Source organism: Diabrotica virgifera, chromosome 1, assembly GCF_917563875.1.
Source record: "Diabrotica virgifera virgifera chromosome 1, PGI_DIABVI_V3a".
NCBI classification, from domain to species: domain Eukaryota; kingdom Metazoa; phylum Arthropoda; class Insecta; order Coleoptera; family Chrysomelidae; genus Diabrotica; species Diabrotica virgifera.
Genome location: NC_065443.1, coordinates 51,457,832 through 51,480,739, shown reverse-complemented (window position 1 = coordinate 51,480,739; position 22,908 = coordinate 51,457,832). Strand labels below are relative to the sequence as shown.

General features: G+C 33.7%; 1 protein-coding gene across 2 annotated transcripts in view; it reads left to right on the top strand.

Moving 5' to 3' along the window:
* LOC114325533 (splicing factor, suppressor of white-apricot homolog) overlaps nucleotides 1–22,908 on the top strand; it is a 371,767-nt gene that overhangs the window by 262,567 nt on the left and 86,292 nt on the right. For both annotated transcript variants that reach the window (XR_003651690.2, XM_028273605.2), the window contains exon 5: nucleotides 6,321–6,419. Coding sequence is in view for 1 of the 2 variants with exons in the window: in XM_028273605.2 (XP_028129406.2) it covers nucleotides 6,321–6,419 (99 nt within the window). In the remaining variant the exon portion in view is untranslated. The remainder of the gene's footprint in view (nucleotides 1–6,320; nucleotides 6,420–22,908) is intronic.

Genomic DNA, 22,908 nt, shown 5'->3' with positions numbered 1-22,908 from the left:
ATTTAAGGTAGTACGTTGCGGTAAAGGTGCGAGCGGACCTGATTGATTTTATAGCAATTGTTTATGTTCAATATCTCTGGCCATTTACAACTTCTCGACAAAAAGTGTAAGATTTGAAATTGTTGCAATTACGATTTACTACAATTTTTCGAGAGAACCATTGGCGGGTCTACAAGGGGGGGGGAGGGAATGGGTAAAAAACCCCCAACAGGGCCCAAAATTAAAAAAAAAATTGTTGAAATATTAAAATGTATTAGCTAACATAAAACTTAAAATATCGACAGAAAAATTCAACCAATAAAACCCGCTTTAAGTGAATTTAATGCATACAAGTTATTATTTATGTCTTTTATATACTTAGTTTGGTTGATGTTTCATTGGAGGTTAAAAAAATTGTATAAAATATAATTCTCTTTATTTTGTTTATGCATAATTATGTCGTAAAATTAATAATAAATGAGACAATTCAATAATTATGCTTCCCCTCGGCTTCCACTATTTCCCCCCTTAACTCGGAGAATATTGATCGCATAAAAAAATTGTGCAAAGGAAATTGTAGGAAATTGTATTTTCAACAATTTTCTTTCCCACAATTTTTGTCGAACAATTGAAAATGGCGGAGATATTAAGCAACAACAGTTCTCATTTAAAATCAATATGGAACCGCGGAATTAAGTTGAGATTTTAAATTTACACTACTATTGATCTCTCCTAAAGGATAAAATTTGGGACAGCTCGGAAACAAGATTCAATTCAATAATTATGCTCCCCCAAGGCTTTTTACTATTTTCCCATGTAACTCAGAAAATATCAACCGCATGAAAAAAATTGCTAAAGAGAAATTGTAGGAAATTATATTTGAACAATATGCTCTAACTGTCAATATTTTCCGCCATAACTCGGAAAATATCCACCGCACGAAAAAATTGTAATAATAGAAATTATAGAAAATCACATTTTTATCAATTTTGGTTGGTATACTATTTGTCAAAAAGTTTAAATGGCGTAGATATTGAGCAAAAACGGTTCTAGTTTAAAATCAAGATGGCGGCTAACGCAACGGCGCAATTCAGTCGAGATTTTAAATTTACACTACTATTGACCCTCCCTAAAGACTAGAAAATTAAAATTTGGGGCAACTCCTAATGCAAGGTTAGGCCTGTTATTCGTCTAACCCGACTGGACTAAATATTTTAAAATTTGTTTGATTTCGATAAGTGTTGAGTCGTGTAATTTAATCTAAATTAAGTGGCTGATGGTATGGCTTATTATTGTTATTATTCTACAGTAAGGTTATAATATTATTATATTCGAGAAATATGGGGAAAATATGGATACCTGAATTCTCCAACGAAATGCATGTCTAATGCCTGGTTGCACCAACAGATCTTAGGCTTAAGACGTGGCTTAAGTTCAGCTTACCAAACATACGCGTTGCACCATTGAGTCTTAGATTCATTTTCAGCTTGCCACAATGGTTACCCACGTGGATTGCATCTTAAACTTATCAGCTAAGACGTGCTAAGAGAGACGAGCTCTATCCATAAGCTGAGCTAGGCTAAGCTGGAGCTTAAGATTTGTTGGTGCTACCAGGCATAAAAGATGTTACACATGGTATGGTCCATATTTAAAATTAAAGGTGTATGTGGTACTGAAAGGGAGAAGGTTGAAAAATGAGGGCATATATTAATTCGCTCACGCGGTCAAATTTTAGTACCCTGCAGAAAAAGGTTACAGGTTAATTCGCTCCGGTCATATATTGCTGAGAAAAGATACTCCGTGGAAGTGACAACCAATAAAAAAGAACAATTTTTATTAAAAAATTATCCGTTACAAAAATTTGTTGGCTTTTCTTGTGTATCCAACTTAACATTTTTAAGTAAATTAGAAACAATTTATGTTAATGGAATTTTTGAATACTCCACAAATTTTTTTACTCAACTATTTACAGTTCGCGGACTCAAAAATGGATACTTTGTACCATTGGTATTATTTTGCTTTCAAATAAGTTAGCAAATCCATATGTGACTACCTTAAACTGCTTAAAGATGGAGTGTCAAACAATGAATCTAAATTTTGGTCCCAAGATTGTGTACCTATGCCGATTTCGAAAAAGAGATCCATAAGTGAAGTGTGTCCATCTGCCAAAATAAAAAGATGCAGATTTCATCTCGGACAATAATTGTGGAGAATGATTCAAAAAGTTGGACTTTGCTAGATCCATTAGACATAGGTGAGTGTTTTGCTTTAGCCTTTGGTGAGATATTACCAGCACATCACCAAGCCGTACAACAATTTGCTGACTACTTAATGGACAACTATATTTCTGAAAAGGCAGACTTCTTTTCTAAGATGTGGGCGGAAAATAGTTCATCAGTTGAGCCTACAACCTATGCCTGGGAAACTTTCCATTCTAAATGTAATTTATGTATTTATGTACAGTTTGGGTCTCACAGAGTCACCTAACTGTGAGTGCGGAAAAGAAGGTGATCTACTACATATTCTCCTCGAATGTTCACATCAGTCAGTAAATATAAACAAATTTTATGATAATCTTAATATATTAAAAATTCCACTTCCCGTCTACCTGAACAATTTGATATTTGCTGAAGATATTAATACGTTAAAAATAATTTACGAACATATCAAAAACTGTAAATATAGACTGTAGCAATAAAATTTACCCTGTATTTAAGAAATTTGGTTAAATTGTTAAAACAAAACAAACATGTTTGTTTTGTTGTTATTTTTTTTTAAACCCTGTAGATTTAAGTAATTATTGTATATTATAATTGAAAAAAGAAAAGAACAAAAAAAAAGAGAAAAGGAAAAGCAAAAAAAAAAGAAAAAAAAAAAAGAAAAAAAAAGAAAGAAAAAAAAACTAAGAAGATGTAAACCTCCGAGAGGATGAATCGGGTTTATGTCTTAGCGTAGTAAAAAAAAAACAATTTATAAAAAGTAACAATAAAAAAAAACAAATTAATAATATAAAAAAAAAATACAAAAAAAATATTTACAGAGTAAAAAAACAGAGTATCATTTAGATAATAATTGTAGATAATATGTTAGTTTGTTATGTAGGTATTTAGAGAAAAAATTCCTCTGATTGAAAAATCAAATTTGTTTGTTTTTAAAATAACAAAATGTCTGGCTAATTGGCTCGGCCAAGGCCATCCAATTCACGCAAAAAAAATTTTATTCATTATTTTATAATCGGCACCCTAACAGGTATATTTCAATTTTTAAATGTTTTAACAGATATTAAAATTGACACTTATACATATTTATAAACATATGAAGTTCTGTGAAACCAAAAAAATATATACTGAACGGTACTTCAAGAGCATCAAAAATTCGTTGATCACAAACTAGCGGAATATAGTGCAGTTACTGAAGTTGGATATGAGCTATTACCTCCGATTTCGTTGAACCTCCATCGATTTGCATGGAAATTGGTGAGTGGTTAGAGGATACCTCAAAGAACAAAGGTGACATGGTGCCAACTTGCGCTTTTACCCTGGGGGTGGACGCCACCCCTTCTCGGGGGTGAAAATTATTTTATTAAGAATAACGCCATAATTCGATAGACGGACAAATTCTAAGCAAAATTTGTTATATAAAGTTATTAAAATAAATCAAAACTTTTTGAGTTATTAAAGATCAAAGATTTTAATATTTCGTTAGAAAAATGCATGTTTTTAACTGATTTTTGACAAATAACTCAAAAACTGTAGGTTTTTACAAAAAAGTTATAATTACACCAAAATTGAAGCTAATAAAAAATGAAATAAACTCCTTTCTAGAAAAACCTTTTAATGTTAACCAAAAGTGAGTTATAGGTAATTGAGTGTATATTTTTCTCGGCGAGTACATAAATCTAAATATTCAAGCTTAATTAACGGGAAAATGATGCATTTTATGACATAAACTTATTTAACATTTTTTGTCAAAGTACTTAGAAATATATATCAAATGAGCTCCCGAACGAGTCGATAGCATTAGAATTTATGCTCCAAGAATTGTTCAAAATTTATCTTTTAAAATTTTTTCCAAAAATGTTATTGTGTTTTTTAAATAACTCCATTAATTTTTACGATATCAGATTCACCTAAACACCATTTTGGAAGTTAATTCCAAGGGCTATTAAACTACGTTGAATTTAATATTTTAAACCCCTTACTTTTTATAAATAAAAGGTAAAATGGACCCGGTTACATGGTTTTCGCAGCAAAATTTGAGCTTTAAACGTTTCTATCTCAGTTTATTTTTACCCTACAGAAATAGTAAAGGAGGGAAAATATTTGCTAGAGAAAAAACTAAAATTTGGTTATATATAAGTTTTTACGTATTTTTGGAGTTATTATCAAAAGAAAATGAAAATTACGATAATTTTAAAAATTCTGATTTTTTTAAGTCATATCTTTTTTTCAAAAATATGCATTCTAATCGGTCAAAATTGTTGAAATGATTACTTATGCTAATATAAAGAAATTCTTGTAAGGATTACAATAAATTTTAATTTTTGTGGAAATGGTATATGTTTTATTTTTCACTTTTTCCAAAAAAATTCGAAAGGGTTCTCTTAGTTTCATCATAACTTTCTAATTTTCCATCGTCAAACTCATCGTTTTCCTGTTATTTAAGCTTGAATACTTAGATTTGAGTTTTCGTCGAAAAAAATATATATTCAATTACCCATAACTCACTTTGAATTCACATTAGTTTAGTTCTTTTAGTGAGTTGTGTATTTAATTTTTTATTATCTTCAATTTTGGTAATAATAACTTTTTTGCAAAAGCTTATAGTTATTGAGTTATACGTGAAAAAAGCTTTAACACATGCATTTTTTTGCGAAAAAATAAAATCTTTGATTTTTAATATCTCAAAAAGTATTGATTTATGTTAATAACTTTATATAACAAATGTTGCTTAGAATTTGTCCTTCTGTCGACTTGTGGTATTATTTTTAATAAAATAATTTTCACCCCGAGATGGGGTGGCATCCATCCCCAGGTATCCAATCACCCAAGCGCAAGTAGGTATCCAATCACCTTTGTTCCTTGTGGTATCATCTAACTACTTACCAATTTTCATGAAAATCGATGAAGGTTCAACGAAATCGGAGGTGAAAAGCTTCGGTGACTGCACTAATAAAGGAAAATAAAATTAGTAGATTTGATTTTACAGCAAAATAAATGCCTTGTTTTAATTTATATTTGTTTAACTTTGGAAATGTAAAGGAAAGGATATCCCATATCCCGGATATTTTTATACTTGTATTGCTTTGTCTCATATATTTTCGAATTAGCACAAATTATTCCAGTAATTTTTAAAAACAGAATTTATATCAAAATAGCTAACAAAATTCCTAAACCAAAAGAAATTTTCTAATAAAATTTCTAAATCAACCACTAATATTTTTTTCAAAATAGGGTCCAAAATTAAGTAAATATTCTGAAAATATTCATCTGTCGCGGATATAAATATGTAACAACCAATATTTTATATAATTTCTATATAATATACAAAAAAATATTTACTTAATCCGCTTAACCATGGGAGCGAACTAGAAAACGGTTTTCGGATGGAACTATGGTTTGTTTTTAAACCAGGAGTAGTAAACTGAAAAGACAGATTCACACCCCAGAAAGTCACTAGAAGAATCACCAAATATGTACATCTTCTTTTTTTGGTTCATCATATCGGCCTTCGACGGTAATCCATATATAATATTATACTAATACGTCGCTAAAGAGTTCTAAAAACAACAGACTGTTTTTTTATATAAAAGTAGACTAAAAATCTAAAAATTAAAGTAAGAATGCAGAAAACACCAAAAATCGCCGAGGTTGGACTAATTACAAACAAGCATTACGGCGCGGTAAATTTGAATTACTCCTCTTGGTTTAAGAACAGGTTTAGTATATAATTAAAAGGGTTTTTTGACTCCGGAAGCGAACTAGTGTGTTCCGAAAAATGACATATATCTATATCGTTAAAAGATGTCTCCTAATGATCAAAAAACTATCATTTTAACATTTACACAAAATCCAATGAATGTTGCCAAATATTAGGGTGGACTCAATTGGTGGCGAATTCATTACTTCTGTATTTTGCCAACGTAATTACTTAACATAATTTGTAGTACACTAAGAATAGATCTATGATCTATTTATCTTACGGAGTTTATCAATGGAAGTATTGACCTTAGTTATAACGATTCGAATCATGTTAACTACTACTTGTATTTGAAATCATTTCCTTATTAATAACTTGCGTTGATTGCCGACTTAACTTACGTCACTTTTCTTTTGTTACAGCTCCTTCAAGAACAGCTAGAATCGGCATCTAGTATCGAAATGGAACTCACGGAGAGGTTACATAAATTTAAAGAAGAATACGACGAGTTAAAATTTCAGGTATGTATATGTGTGTTTTATCTTTAGGTTATAAGCAATATTACATATATTTCCTTTGAAGAAACATTTTCCCAAATAAATTTTGGGACGAGAAAAATCGTTCTTTAAAGGCTTCATATTTTTATCTTGTCCTCTTTTTCGGATGTTGGCCACCTCCAGATTGGGTTTTCACTTTATCTACTGCTGCTTTACATAGTGAATATAGGATCAAACCATCCCATTAAATTTTCAGTAAATATTATATGTTTATTAATTCAATGTTTTAGAACGCTAGCACTTTTTACTTAAGGGCATAGGAGCAAAATGTCGCCTGTCGAAATGTTCAATGTGTTTTAAATGTATTCATTTTTTTCGAATCCTGAGACAACTAATAAGTATTTTTGAAAAATTTAAACTCAGGATGAATGATTACATCATTACCGAGGGTAGAAAGTGCCTGAAAACTTCTATAATGTTTATTTTAATAAGTTACAGGGGTGCAAAAAAAAAAGAGAAAATTTAGTGTCATTTTTAATTTCAAATATCTGATTCAAAAGAAACTTTTTATTTATTCTAAGGGACTTTTTATCCTCAGTAATGATGTAATCTTTCATTCTGCGCTTAAATTTTTCAAAAATATTTATTTTTTTCTCAGGATTCGAAAAAATGAATGCATTTAAAACACTTTGAACATTTTGACAGGCGACATTTTGCGCCTATGCACTTAATAACATCATTAAGAACAATTAAGCGTAGCTTAATTAAGAACAGAGGCATATGTGTCACATTACCTCAAATAATTGATTATAAAAGGTACATATTTGTTATTATCAAACATTGGGTAGACGAAAGAAAGTAAGATCCAGAACGAGATGTTTGAATGACTTGGAAGACGGCCTGAAAACCAGAGACATGTCAAGGGTAGACACGGCATACTCACCAAAAAAAGCATAACGCGGAAACAGCATGGAAACAGTCGATCGATGGTCTATCTATCTCTTTTAACCAAGCGACCCCGCGCATGTGACCGATAAAGATGGCTAGACCACTCAATTCTATGTAGGCGTTACACCTCGATGCATTGAGTGGCATATGACTAGCCTAATCTACCGTGTATAATATCTTTGCTGAAAACTATGAATGTACGACAATGGAGGAGAAGGGTCCAAGAGAGGTCGGAATGGAAGGACATAGCCACATAGCCAAAGACCCATCCAGATTTATAATGCCAAAAAAAAGAAGAAGAAAAATGGCGAAGAATTTCAAAATTATTTGATTATTTCAGAATTAATATTCCTTTTGTTTACAGTTTTAGAGTGTCCCTATTAGACGAGCCGCTATAGGTGAAATTTGCTAATCATTTTAGGCACGATAACGAGAACCTAAAAGAAAACGTATAAACACTGTGCCGTCACTTTTTAGTGGCATATGCGTCGACAGTGGCGCATCAAACTTTCCACTAATGGACGGGATAAATAAATTAAAAGGTACCCTCCCTCACTCCCAGAATTCATTTTTTTTTAGTTCTATGTGATTAAAAAATGAGACTCAGCGTAATTTTAACCCACCACCCCCTTCCCCTCCCCTCCATAAAAAACTACATTTTTCGTTTTTATTTTTTTTTAGATGGGATGCAATCAATTTAAAAATTTCAAAAAATTCATAGGCATAGTTGAGGCTGTTACAAAACATTTCTATTTTTTATAGATCCGTAGGTTAAGTGTGCATAACCTCAAAAAAAATTAAAATTTTTTTTTTTTTTTGAAAAAAGCGTGAAAAAAGCGTATAACTTTTTTTTTTTGGAGATTGCTAGATGTCTAATTTTTTTCTATTTTCTGTATTTTATCAAGCACTATGTTTTTCAGAGGCTTCACATTGTTTCTTTGAGCAGTATTCGTTTTTCCGATTAATCACATTTTATCCGGGCTTGGGACCGGCTGTGGACGGCAGAAACACGACCCGACACAGAGAGTACAAAAAGATTGCTCGAAACAGCGGAGATAAAAACCCTTCGAAAAATCGATGGTAAGACTCTATGGGACAGAGCTAGAAGTACAGATATACGACGGAGATGCAAGGTGGATAACATTAACAACTGGGTAAGAAACAGAAGAATAGAATGGAATGACCACATAAACCGAATGACAACAAATAGGGTAGTCAGGACAGCGAGAGACGCTTCCCCGTTCCCCAATAGGAAGACGATCAGTGGGAAGACCACGAAAACGATGGAACGACAAATTACTAGAGGCACATTGAAAAACAGATTTAGTATTATATAGTATTATTATATAGTACATATTTAGTATTTTAGTATTATTTAAAATTTAAAATATCAAGTCAGAATTTGGTATTAGTTTTGAGAGTAAATGTAAACCCAAATACTTACGATGTCGGGATAGTATCACGAGGTTTTTCCTGTTTTTCCCTCGTGATTTACTATGGAATCTCTAACGCGAGAATTTCAGTGCCACCGTTGCATTTGGTTGTCTTTTTAAAGACAGATCACATGCTATGATTTTTTGTGGCGGATATTCTTGAGTTGGGATTGATTTCATGTAATCGAATGAACTATCTTTTAGTAAAGTCGTCCCAGGAACGCAACTCATCAATATTGGCAATATCATTTTAAAGTCGTCTACTTTAAAATGTATAATACGTGTCTGAATTGCCGATATAAATGAATCAGATTAAATAAATTATTAGAAGAATTTTTTACTAAGCAACAACATTTTTTTTTATTTAGTATTATTTTGTATTTTGACAACGACACCCGACTTGGGCGTCGAAACGTTAATAAAATCATTTTTAGGTAAAATTGTGGCTTATTTCCCATTTGAATATACTTGATTATAAAAATGCCACAAGAAAATAGCTTCAGAACAACATTGAAAAGCAGAGTCATGTCTATACAAAAAGAAGAAGAAGACTATGTTTTTAATTTTTTTCAGATTTTTCTGTAAGGTTCACCACCTTCAAAAATAAAAAAAACTGTTTTTTGGGGGGTTTTGGGGATTTCTTTTAGAACATTTAAAAATGGAAGAAACACGTTCAAACCCCCAAAAACCACATAAACAGTTTTTTGGATTTTGAAGGTGGCGAACCTTACGGAAAAATCTGAAAAAAATTAAAACCATAGTGTTTGATAAAATACACAAAATAGAAAAAAAATTAGACCTCCAGCTACCTCCAAAAAAAAAGTTACGCTTTTTTCCAATTTTTTTTTTTAATTTTTTGAGGTTATGTACACTCAACATACGGATCTTTTAAAAAATAGACATGTTTTGTAAAAGCCTCAACTATGCCGATGAATTCTTTGAAATTTTATAATTGATTGCATCCCATCTAAAAAAAAAATAAAAACTAAAAATGTAATTTTTGATGGAGGGGGGAGAGGGAAGGAGGTGGTGGGTTAAAATTACGCTGAGTCTCATTTTTTAATCACATAGAACTTAAAAAAATGAAAAAAATTAATGCTAGGAGTGAGGGAGGGTACCTTTTAATTTATTTATCCCGTCCATTAGTGGAAAGTTTGATGCGCCACTGTCAACGCATGTGCCACTAAATAGTGACGGCACAGTGTTCATCCGTTTTCTTTTAGCTTCTACTATTTAAGCCATCCGTTGTGAGCTCGTACGTAGAGGGGATATTTAAAAGTTCGTGAGCGCCAGTAGTGACAAATCAGTGAACGTTTGTTGGAAATTTGACATAAATGTCAAAGTGATTAATTTAAAACATTGAAATTAAAAGCATTAATAGGAAAAATATAGTTGGCCAAAGCTGTGGTATATATTTTTACCTTAAATATGCTTACGTTTTAAATACTGAAATTTGTTTTTTTTTTTTAGTATTTCGTAATATGTAATTATAAATTAATATATTAATCTAAGCGCCATCTACACGATAATTATTGTAAAAGTATCCGAAGTAAGAAACTAATATTTCGTTAATAGAACGTCAAAATGATTACCAAAATCTTAAAAAAATATATTACAATTTAATTACTTTTTTGCGTTGTAAATATTACGATGATAAAAATTAAATAATAAATTTAAAAATTTCCGGCGAAAGTTGCATTAGTAATCCGCTAGTTAGCGATATCAGCGAAGCTCGGAGCGTATAGACTCTTATCGTGCCTAAAATGATCAGCAAATTTCACCTATACCTAGTGTGACCAACTCCAATTTATGACTCATAGTCGAATTCGGGACAAGACTGAAAAAACTACCTAAAATCCGGGACTTTTCAATGAAAATCGGGCCATTTTTTTTAAATACATATAAAACTTTAATATCATCATTTTATTGACATGAATTTTACGAATCAAAACGAAACCGTAGATTTTCTTATCATTTTATTGATTATTTAACATTTTTATGTTGACAAAAATTTTTTGATGAGATGGGTTGTAATGATAATTACATTTTTGTTTTTTATTTTTTTTTTGTTTTTGACGTTTCGACTTTCAAGCCGGAAATCGTTCTCAAAAAACGAAAAATAAGAAAATCAACTAATGTTGGATTTCCATGTAAATTGAACCTTGGGTTAAAATATAATTAGGTATTATCATTATTTGATATTCCTGTTTTTAAATCGTCTTTTCAGAAGACGATAATTAAAATACAGAATCCGGAAAAAGTCCAGAGTTAGAGTTTTCGTAGAACTATAATACGACAATATAAAATGCATACGTTTTGGATGTGGTATTAGTATAACAGTGTAGAAATTGTCGACTTTTTTTCGTCCCACCCCACCAATTCAATTTGATGTGAATTCTTAGAAGAATGATGTATTAAAAATTTCAATATGGAATTCTACCAAAACGTTGAAATTCGGATGGCCCGGAAGCCTTGTACGGGAAGCCGGGACACGACTTCGTAATTCGGGCCATGTCCCGGATTTTTCGGGCTAGTTGGTCACACTACCTATACCGGCTCCTAGTCTATATTAATACACGCTCCCTAATATTATCATTGTACAATAAATATATTATACACGGCTCACTAAAATAATTAGTTACGCCCCTGTACTACTGATTACTTAAAATTCAAGTAGTATTTATGTAACCTTTCTGGAAACTCCAGGTTATTGTCGAGACTCGCATTTGAACCCCTCGCCGGGGCAGATCGTCAAAAGCTTCCTAACGAGAATCATCTCTAATCTATCGACGCTCCCGCTATTCGTAAAAAGGCCGCATTTTACCGGCTTTTTTTGCTATCGTTTTATACCGCTCAGATAATTCAATCTGCTCAGTATTATCGACGATGATTTATTTAGCGTATTAGTGAGTGCCTTACAAATGAACCAAATGGATTATGGAATTCAATCAGAGCTCTGATGTGACACGTCATCAAGGAATAAAACTGTAAGTACTCTACATGTATGTGAACATAACTTATTAGTCGTGATACTGTATGCATTTTGAACCATATACCTCTCGTAGCAAATATTCTTTGTGCCATTTATGCAGATAATACTTTAAATTACATATGAAAAATCGTTATCTACTCTTAACCAGCTTACCTATGGGAATATACTCTATAACCGTACAATAAGTATAGGTTACTATTGTTAAGGATACTTTACGTATTGCCTAAACATTTCTGTTCCATCGAGCCGTATCATATTAATTATTTATTAATTAAATCCTCAAGGTCCTTCGTATTTGCATATTTTGATAATCTCTATTCTGAGAATAACGGTTTTTCATTTATAGTGTCTTTCTGTTGCATTTGGAAATTTCCAAGCCACGCCGCCCCGGCACAAAAATAAAATATTCCTCTCTTTCTGCACTCAAATTCTCAGTATTTAACCCAGCACGTCTCTACAATAGCTGGTAGGTTGTTAAGCCCGGTCTACACGTGCAATTTCAGAAACTACTTGCTTTGTTCAAATAAAGGAGTCGTTTTGTTTGTATGAAAAAATATTTGCATATATTACATTATTTTATTTTCGTAAATATATTTTTCTGTTTATAGTATACAAAAAGTGTACTCATTTCTTGGCTGATAGTACGGGTGTTATAATTTCAACATTGTTTGTTCAACCTTTTGATTTAAATTAAATTTATAATTTTGAATCCGATTAAGCCTGGTTCACAGGTTACAAAAATTATTAAAAATAATTTTGTTTTCTTGCATAAATTGTAAGTTTTTGCTACATTTAGCTTCGCTTAAGCTCATTTTACACTTCTAGAAAACTATAGAAAATAAATAATTGTTTTTTCCTTCAATTTAATTAATTTAAATACTTGTTAAGGGTGTCTCACACTTGCTGAAAAATACCCATTTTGGAAAATTGCATATATTTTGAAATTTTATAGTTTTGCATTTCATATACTAATCTGCGCTCATACAGGGTGATACTATTAAGCCAATCTCACACTATTAAACGTGTAATATATAATATATTGTACATATTCTCTCATTTTCGCATCGATTTATAGGTTTAGACATTTGCAAATAATCTATCTAATCTCACATTCTCGCAACATGGCTGACCGATCAAAATATAACCGACAGAGGCTCACCGCAAAACTTGATATAACCAAGTTGGCTGATTCGGTTCCCACAACTCTTAATTCTCTAAACAAATATAAAATTCGTGAAATAATTTCACAACTCAAACATTCTTACGGACTTTTCCGCGATGCTCAAAATGTGCTGGAGACGATCCCCGAGGAACCTACCCCCTCTACTGATTCCTCTGTGGTTTTTGATAAATATTTGGATACAATTTCTCTATTGGAAGAAAGGTTAGAGGTCATTGAAAGTTCTAATGTGACTGCTACCCCCTCCCTCCAATTTGACCCTAATTCTTCTCTAACCTCACAGTCTATGGCTAGGCAACGAACAGTAAACCTCCCTCGTATTCAGTTAAAACCATTTAGTGGCTTAGTTACTGAATACAATTCATTCATTGAGACCTTTGATACAATAATAGGATCTGATACTACATTAAGTGATCTGGAAAAACTCATTTACCTCAAAAGTTTTCTAACTTCCGAGCCTTTGACGCTTCTCGAGCATATCCCACTCACAGGTGACAATTACAAAATAGCCCGGGATAACCTGACACAAAGGTACGCCAACTCTAAATCGCTTATCAAAACTCTCATCTCTCAAATTCTTGATGCGCCTCCTATTTCTGGAAACGCAAATCACTCACAATTAAGAAATTTTCATACGGTCATGTCAAATAATTTCAAGGCCCTATTGAACTTGAATAGGCCCCCTTCAGATCTCTTGCATTTACTTCTCATACATATCGCTACTCAGAAACTCGACGCACCTACCATTAGGGCTCTTGAGTTCCAATCCGGTGGTAGCCAAGCTACCCCTGATTTTGTCCATTTTCTAGGGGAAATCGAGACACGCGTTGTTCATCTTGAGAATATTCAATCTCAATCAAAACCAAAATCGACTACTACTTCCAGACACTCTTTACACCTAGCCTCAGACACTTCTACCAGTAACCTTTCGCCTCGCTTAGGTCCTAAGAAATGTTCCTATTGCAACGACTCTCACTCGATCTACTCTTGTCCTCAGTTCAAGCAGTTGAATTCTAAAGAACGTTTTAGTTTTGTCAAACAAAATAAATTTTGTATTAATTGTCTTGGGTCTCACATGCTCGATCAGTGTAAATCCAAATTCTCTTGCATAGTTTGTAAATCTCGTCATCACACGTTGCTCCATTTCGACAAAACGGGTCATAGTAACCCTTCCGCGGCTGTTGGCCAACACAACTCAAATAATCATAATAAAACCGCTATCTCAAATAACTCCCATACACAGGGTAATTCACAACAGGGGCCCTCACATGTTAGAGCTCCTGAAACGGAAGTTAATCTTCAAAATTCGACTCCACATTCAATGGCTCTATCTGCAGCCTCGCTTGATAATCATTTGGTGTTATTAAGCACACTCCAGGTCTATCTTGTCGCTCCTAGCGGCAAGAGGGTCTTCGCAAAGGCACTTTTAGACTCGGCCTCACAGGTTTCATTTATTAGTGCTGACCTCGTAAAGGAACTGTCACTCACCACTAGAGATGGAAAATTACGGATCAATGGAATTAACTCCACCTCATCCTCGTCTCAATCTATTGTAGATACAACAATTTTCGCTGTCGCTAACGACGTTCCTTTTGACATCTCGTGCTCTGTACTCCCAAAGATAACAAATCCGCTTCCTCAAATTTCTATTTCGGCGAGCAAACTAAACATACCCTCAGAGATACCATTAGGTGATCCGATGTTCCATGTAACATCCCCAATTGGTATCCTGCTCGGTGCAGACCTGTATAACGATATCATTCAACCTGAAATAATTCGTTTGGGAAAAGGTCTTCCCGTTCTTCAACGCACTCTACTCGGGTACACGATATCAGGGTCAGTTCCAGACTTTGCTCTTAAGTCGAAAAATACTAAAAAGGCTTTGGAATTTTATTCAAACTCTCTCGTTACTTGTTGTTCTCATAACACTCCTTCCGCCGTAAATGAGCCGGTAGTGTCCAACGAGGAACTATCCGATCATTTACAAAAATTCTGGGAGCTGGAAGAAGCCGCTCCTCAGAACACCGATCTCATTAATGATCACCCCGCTGAAATTAATTTTGTAAAACATGTTAATGTTCTCCCCAATGGACGATATGAGTCCACACTCAATCTCAAACTCCCTATCGAAGATATAGACATGGGAAATTCGTTTCTCTCGGCAAAAAGACGTTTTCTCAGTCTCGAGAAACGTTTTCAACTCAACCCTGATTTATTGGAAAAATATCAGGACATTATATCGGAATATCTCAATAACGGACAAATAATTCAAGTGCCGTTAAAAATGCTAAATGACTCAGGTAAACCTAATTACTTTCTCCCTCACTTTCCCGTTTTCAAATCCAACTCTACTACTTCCACTCGTATAGTTTTCGATCCAAACAATAAATCGTCTACGGGAATCTCCCTCAGTGACGTCATAGACAAAGGTTATGTCGTCCAACATGAACTTTTTGACATTCTCGCTAAGTTTCGTCAGTTTAAATTCGCACTAGTAGGCGACATCAAGGCTATGTTCCTACAAATCGCCATTTGTCCCACTGAAACATTTCTGTTAAATTTTCTCTTTAGGGACAATATTCAGCAGCCTTTACGGTGCTATCAATTTCAAAGATTACCCTTCGGGCTCCCAAGTAGCCCATTTATCGCTCAAAGAGTTATCAAGCACATCGCTGACAACAACAAACATACCCACGAACTTGCTACTAGTGTTCTGCAAGAATCTATCTATATGGATGACCTGATCAGCGGTGCTGACAGTCTTCATGAATTAAGTTGTCTTTTCGAACAATTAACTTCTTTGCTAGAAACCCATGGTTTCCTCCTCCACAAGTGGAACTGCAGTTCTTCAGAATTTCTGTCTCAACACAATTTAAATCCCGTCTCTGAAGTCAGTCTTAACTTCACGGGATCTGATAAAGTCTTAGGCATATTCTGGGATTCAGAACGCGACCACTTTTCGTTTAAAACTCCTATCTTCAAATTGGCTAATGTTGTTACTAAACGTACTATTCTCTCCTACATTGCTACTTTGTATGACCCGCTAGGATGGTTATCCCCTGTCCTTGTGAACGCTAAGCTCTTGATACAGGAAATATGGTCCCAGAAATTGGACTGGGATCAACCCATTGACTCACCCATCATTATGAAAAATTGGCAAAACCTCTTATCGACATTCAAAACTATAGAAGAGGTCAAGGTACCTCGATGCTTACTTTTACAAAAGAAAGTTGTTGATGTTCAATTAATTATTTTCACCGACGCATCGGAAAAAATATACAGCACTTGTGTGTATCTCAAAGCGACATACTCAGACTTTTCTGTATCGTCGCGGCTTATCGCTTCTAAAAACAAAATTTCTCCGCTAAAAAATAAACTCACCATCCCCAAATTGGAACTTTGTGGAATAGTGTTGGGAGTCACTCTGGCTCATAGACTTTTTCACATCTTCAAGAAAAATTTGAGTATATCTTCATCTCATCTCTTTGCTGACTCTACAATTGCCTTGTCTTGGATACTTTCTAAAAAACACATTTGGAACATTTTTGTACAAAACAGAATTCAAAAGGTCAATTCCTTGTTGGAAACTTTTCCTTGTGATTTCCATTTCGTCAGAAGTCACGAAAACATCGCTGACCCCGCTTCCAGAGGGATAAATGTCTTTGATAATCCCCAGACCACCGAAGACTGGTTATGCGGACCTAGCTTTATTAGAGACAATCCCATCGATTTTTCTCTTCATCAAATTCCTCATTTTCAGGATGATCTTCCTGAATTAAGGAAGTTAGTTGTCTCAAACATAGCAACAAATCACGAACTCAACGACACCTTTGAAAATCTATTCGCTAAATCTTCTTCTTTTCGTAAAATTCAAAGAATTGTCGCTTATCTTTTTAGATTCATCAGTAATATTAAAAAGAAAATAAATAACTCTCCACGAGATACGGATATATTGACGCCACCCGAAATGGAGATCGCTGATCACGCGATCATCAGGTATATCCAAAGTATCTACTTTAAAAAAGAGATTCTTGAATTGAAAAATGCTAAACTCGTGACCAATAAAGCCATTCGTAAACTCAACCCCTTCCTACAACATAATGATGGGCTGATTCGTGTGGGAGGACGTCTCCGACACGCCCCCATATCGTATAATCAAAAACACCCCATTCTACTTCCTTCTAAATGTCGAGTTGTAGAACTAATCTTGACTCAAGCTCATCATAAGTTATTACATTCAGGCGCGCAAACAGTACTTTCGTATGTCAAAATGAAGTACTGGCCAATTGACGGATTAAGACAGATTAAACGCTTAATTCGTAAGTGTGTAAACTGTTTCCGATTCATGACACCCAATTCTGTTCAACAGATGGCAGATATGCATCCCGATCGTGTACTCCCCACTAGACCCTTCCAAGTCGTCTCAGTGGACTATGGGGGGTTCTTCTTAATTAAGTCCTCACATTTGAGGAAGGCACCGCTTTACAAAGCATACGTAGCCTATTTCATTTGCATGAGCACTAAATGTGTTCATATCGAACTCGTCACAGGATTAAGCGCAGAAGCCTATATTCTTACTCTGAAAAGGTTTATTGCCAGAAGATCCACGCCCAGTATTATTTGGAGCGACAATGCCACAAATTTCCATGGGGCAAAAAATGAAATGCGCGAATTCTATGATTTTTTCTTAAATCAAAATAATTCGGAACAGATTAAGGAATTCTGTACTCAAAACTCCATAACTTTCAAGATGGGTGTTCCCCGCAACCCCCATCAATTCGGCCTCCATGAGGTAGGAATAAAGAGTGTGAAGTATCACCTCTATCGAATTATAGGAAATTCCCACTTCACCTTTGAAGTGTTTAACACAGTATTATGCCAAATCGAGGCTATTCTAAATTCGAGACCCATCACTAGGATGTCGTCTGACGCCAATGACTTCGCTTTCCTATCTCCAGCTCACTTCTTAGTTCAAAGAAGTTTAACCGCGCCCCCTGAACCAAGTGTTTCAGAGATACCTGAAAATAGGTTGAATCTTTTTCAGCGTATTAGTAAAATTCAACAGCAATTTTGGAAATTGTGGAAAAAAGACTATCTTTGCCTCCTGCAGCAAAGAAATAAATGGACCGACCCTACTGACCCTGTCAAGATCGGGGATTTGGTTCTGTTGAAGGAGGATGGTACTCCTCCACTCTTATGGCCAACTGCCAGGGTAATAGATGTATTGCCTGGTAAGGATGGTCTAGTTCGTACTGTCAAGATTCACACTACTCACGGTGATTTTCTTCGTGGTATTACGAAAATCGCTGTGATTCCCCTGGAAGATTAAAATCTATCCCTAGGGGGAAAACTTATCGTTTTCCTCCATTTTATCGTTGTTACCCCTTGTGTATATAAACTCTAATTTCTTCAAACATTTCTTATCGTTGTGCACATCTTTGCCAATCCCCTCTCTTCGAGGTGATATAGGCCATCTCTCTCGCCTGTCGCCCCCGGCAATATGTACAATAAATATATTATACACGGCTCACTAAAATAATTAGTTACGCCCCTGTACTACTGATTACTTAAAATTCAAGTAGTATTTATGTAACCTTTCTGGAAACTCCAGGTTATTGTCGAGACTCGCATTTGAACCCCTCGCCGGGGCAGATCGTCAAAAGCTTCCTAACGAGAATCATCTCTAATCTATCGACGCTCCCGCTATTCGTAAAAAGGCCGCATTTTACCGGCTTTTTTTGCTATCGTTTTATACCGCTCAGATAATTCAATCTGCTCAGTATTATCGACGATGATTTATTTAGCGTATTAGTGAGTGCCTTACAAATGAACCAAATGGATTATGGAATTCAATCAGAGCTCTGATGTGACACGTCATCAAGGAATAAAACTGTAAGTACTCTACATGTATGTGAACATAACTTATTAGTCGTGATACTGTATGCATTTTGAACCATATACCTCTCGTAGCAAATATTCTTTGTGCCATTTATGCAGATAATACTTTAAATTACATATGAAAAATCGTTATCTACTCTTAACCAGCTTACCTATGGGAATATACTCTATAACCGTACAATAAGTATAGGTTACTATTGTTAAGGATACTTTACGTATTGCCTAAACAATCATTGAACGACAACGTGTTTTATAGGTGTACAGCAAAACTCTCAGCTTTGTTCATATCAGTCATCACATATGATTCATCGATCATTTTGACAATAATTGATTGACAGTTATATTTGTAGATTTATCTACCTAATACATAGGTAAATACTGATATCCTTATTGTAATTCAGTACGATTACCGATAAAATCCGATTGTATGTGGACTACTGAATATAGATAATTAATGAGACAATGTAAATTAGCCAATAGACCGGTTCTGTGACTAAAATAATAGCCCACCAAATGACCGTTGGAATTCAATCGTCACACGGATTTTCTTAATTATTTCATTCATAGGAGATTCTGACCAATAGACTACAGAAATAAAAATTAAAGTGATAATTTTTGATAATATCCCGTCGTCAAGCATTACGTCAGATGCCCTTCGTTACTATGCAAAAATGAACATTCAGTGACATTAATGACAATTAATGCTTTACAACTTGTCACAGAGAACACCAAGAAACACGTTTAGCAAATATTCAGCTGAAGATATCAATAAAATATTAGTTAAAATTATTTAAAAAGACAGTTTTATTCATGAAATAATCTCAGCGAATTACCCTCGATCTCTAAAATTATTATCGACTTGTTAGTTGCCCTCGTTCCACTTTGACATAATTTCACTCCCCTTCGGGTCGTGAAATTAAAACTGTCAAAGTGTCACTCGGGAAACAAATCGATAACTTTAGAGCTCTTGTGCAATTACTACTGAAAATTTGGATTTAGGTTCCTCTTACCCTCTACTTCATTACTGGACTTAAGCCCAGGGATGCTTTTACTTGGGGGTGAAAAACACCCCTTTTAAGGGGTAAAAAAACATGCGTTTAAAATAAATACGGAAATGGATAAATTGACAAATTCTAAGCAGCTTTTGTTCTATGGAGTTTTTTTTAGCTAAGCCAATACTTTTTGAGTTATTTGCGAATGAAAATATTCATTTTTCAACAACAAAAACTCTTTTTCAGGCGGTTTTTCGCAAATAACTCAAAAAGGAAGTATTGTATCGAAAAATGTTCTTAAAACGCCTACACACATCCCTCCTGACCTGACACGACATAATTTCCCGACCATTCTTGTAGTAAAAATGTAGCTTATAAAAAATTTTAAATAATGGTGTATTCCTGAATTTCGTCAAATTCCAAATCGAATATTTCAACGTGAAATAACCAAAAAATTAAGCAGTTTTCTGGGAAAACTTTTTAAAATGTTTAAAAAAACCTTTATGTTTATTTTTCATAAAAGTTTCTAACAGAGTTGGTCCTTTTTTTGGTAAAAAAAGTGCATGATTTTTTTGGTTATTTCATGTTAAAATATTCGATTTGGAATTTTGACGAATAAGAACAATTTTTCATGAGCCACAACTTTGCTTTTACTGGGTCGATAGGCTTCATGAATACACCATTTTTTTTTAAATTTTTTATAATCTATATTTTTGTTACGAATATTTGTTCTTGTTCGATAAAATACTTATTTTTTCAGGTATTTGCGAAAAACCGCCTAAAAATGTGTAGGTCTGGATCCCGCGTATGAAAAAAAAGTTGATTAATAGCAAGCTGAAAATTTGTTAATAGCTTAAGGGTGTCTAGTCGGATAAACTTTGATATATGGGAACACTGGAACAGGGGCAGTTTTAATTGTGGAACAGGTTAAAAATTTGGAACGGTCAGACCACAAAAACGGCACATTTATTTTGTCCGACAGAATAGACTTAAACTCTTCGAACAGAGATTAAACTCTCATGCAAAAATCAGACTGCTATTTATTACCTGTCATAATTCCTGTCATTTGACATATTCTACATGTTCCACTCATTAAAACGCCCATTTGGTGATAAATAGCAGTCTGATTTTTGCATGAGAGTTTATTCTCTGTTCGGAGAGTTTAAGTCTGTTCTGTCGGACAAAATACATGTGCCGTCTTCGTGGTCTGACCGTTCCAAATTTTTAACCTGTTCCAAAATTAAAACTTCCCCTGTTCCAGTGTTCCCATATATCAAAGTTTGTCCGACTAGACACCCTTAAGCTATTAACAAATTTTCAGCTTGCTATTAATCAACTTTTTTTTCATACGCGGGATCCAGACCTAGTGGGTTTTTTGTTGAAAAATAAACATTTTCACTCACAGATAATTTAAAAAGTATTAACTAGATAAAAAATCTATATAAAACAAAAGTTGCTTAGAATTATGCAATTCAATTTAACCATTTACGGACTTACCTTAAACGTATGTATCCCCGTATTTCATGTTTACTGGGCTATGAAATAAATACGATTCGTTGCCAGTTTGAAAGCCGTTATTTTGAATTAGACGATGCCGTTTTCATCATTCCTCGTTTATCTTAATTCAACAAGATGGTTTACAAATTGTACAAGTGATTATAGAAGTCGTTAAACAGCCACAGATAATTTAGTATTTTTTAATGAATCTACCATATTTGGAAATAATGTTTTTAATATGTTATCGGATTGGACCGATAAGACTTAATGAAACACTTAAATGAAAAAATAAGAAAACTGACCATATACATTATATTATTATGTATACAAAATTAAACTTACAGTTGATTCCATGGTTCTTTACCCGTGCGTCATCATTTAAAGCATACGAAATACCGAAGTCGGAAATTTACTCCACGCAACAGTAAGTGACAGAAAATAGCTACTGCTCCGATCACGGATTATATTATAGAATTTCTTCTTCTTCTTCCTGCTTCCTTAAATGGCTCGCGCCTGTTCCCTCTTCGGATGCCTCCTTATCAGATATCCAGGTTGTCACTCCATCTCTTCCTTGGCCTTCCTATACTACTTCGGCCGTTTGGTGATCTGTCTCTTACTATCTTTACCAGTCTTCCTTCTCCCATTCTGCTTATATGGCTATACCTTCTTTTCAGTGTCCAGTCATTTATATTCTCTATATTACAGCTTTGCCTGAGGTCTGTGCTACGTTGTCCATCCCATAATGATTTTCCTTTTGTGATAATTATAAATTAATTATCACAGAATATTAATTATTGATGATATAAAATTTGACGTTATCAAATAAATAGAATGTAAAATGTTAGTTTTGTTTTAAAATTTTGGTGCAGAATTACAGTTACATTTGAAGTAGTTCAATAAATTCTTTTTAATATTACTATTGATTAATAAGTAAATAAACAATTTATAAAAAAAATTTATAATTTCACTTTTGGAGAAACTTAAACAAAACCATTCCTGAACTGTACGAATGAGGTTAACTTTGTATGTAAATTAATGGCAAAATAATATACTTACTATAAACTTTCAAACTCCAAGATAAAATTAGTTTTGTTGTGTAATATGAATAACTTTAAATACAAAAACAGGACAAAAAACAGCAAAAAATCAAACAAACTGACAGCCACAAGTAAACAAACCTGAAACGTCGCAAATTGTTTCTAAAATTTATGAAAACGTCCATAAATATAACATGTGTCTTTACTTAATAACAAATGGTAGCTGTTTTTTCTTTTGTTTCATGCGTGGAAGACAATGATGCTAGATAAAAAGTATAATGTGTTTTATCTCGCCAGGTATTAATGACGCAAGGGTAAAGAACCATGTACTCAACTGTATATGGAATCATATGTTATTTCTTATTATTTCTAGCAAAGTTAAGAAAAACAACGTATGCAGTCAAACAATATTTATTTTAAAGCAATTTAATCAGTAGGTAATACATAAAAGTATTACCTAGAAAGTATTGGACTGAGTAGACATATGAGAAGCAGAAACTTAAGCCAAAAAACAAAAATAATCATATACAAAACCC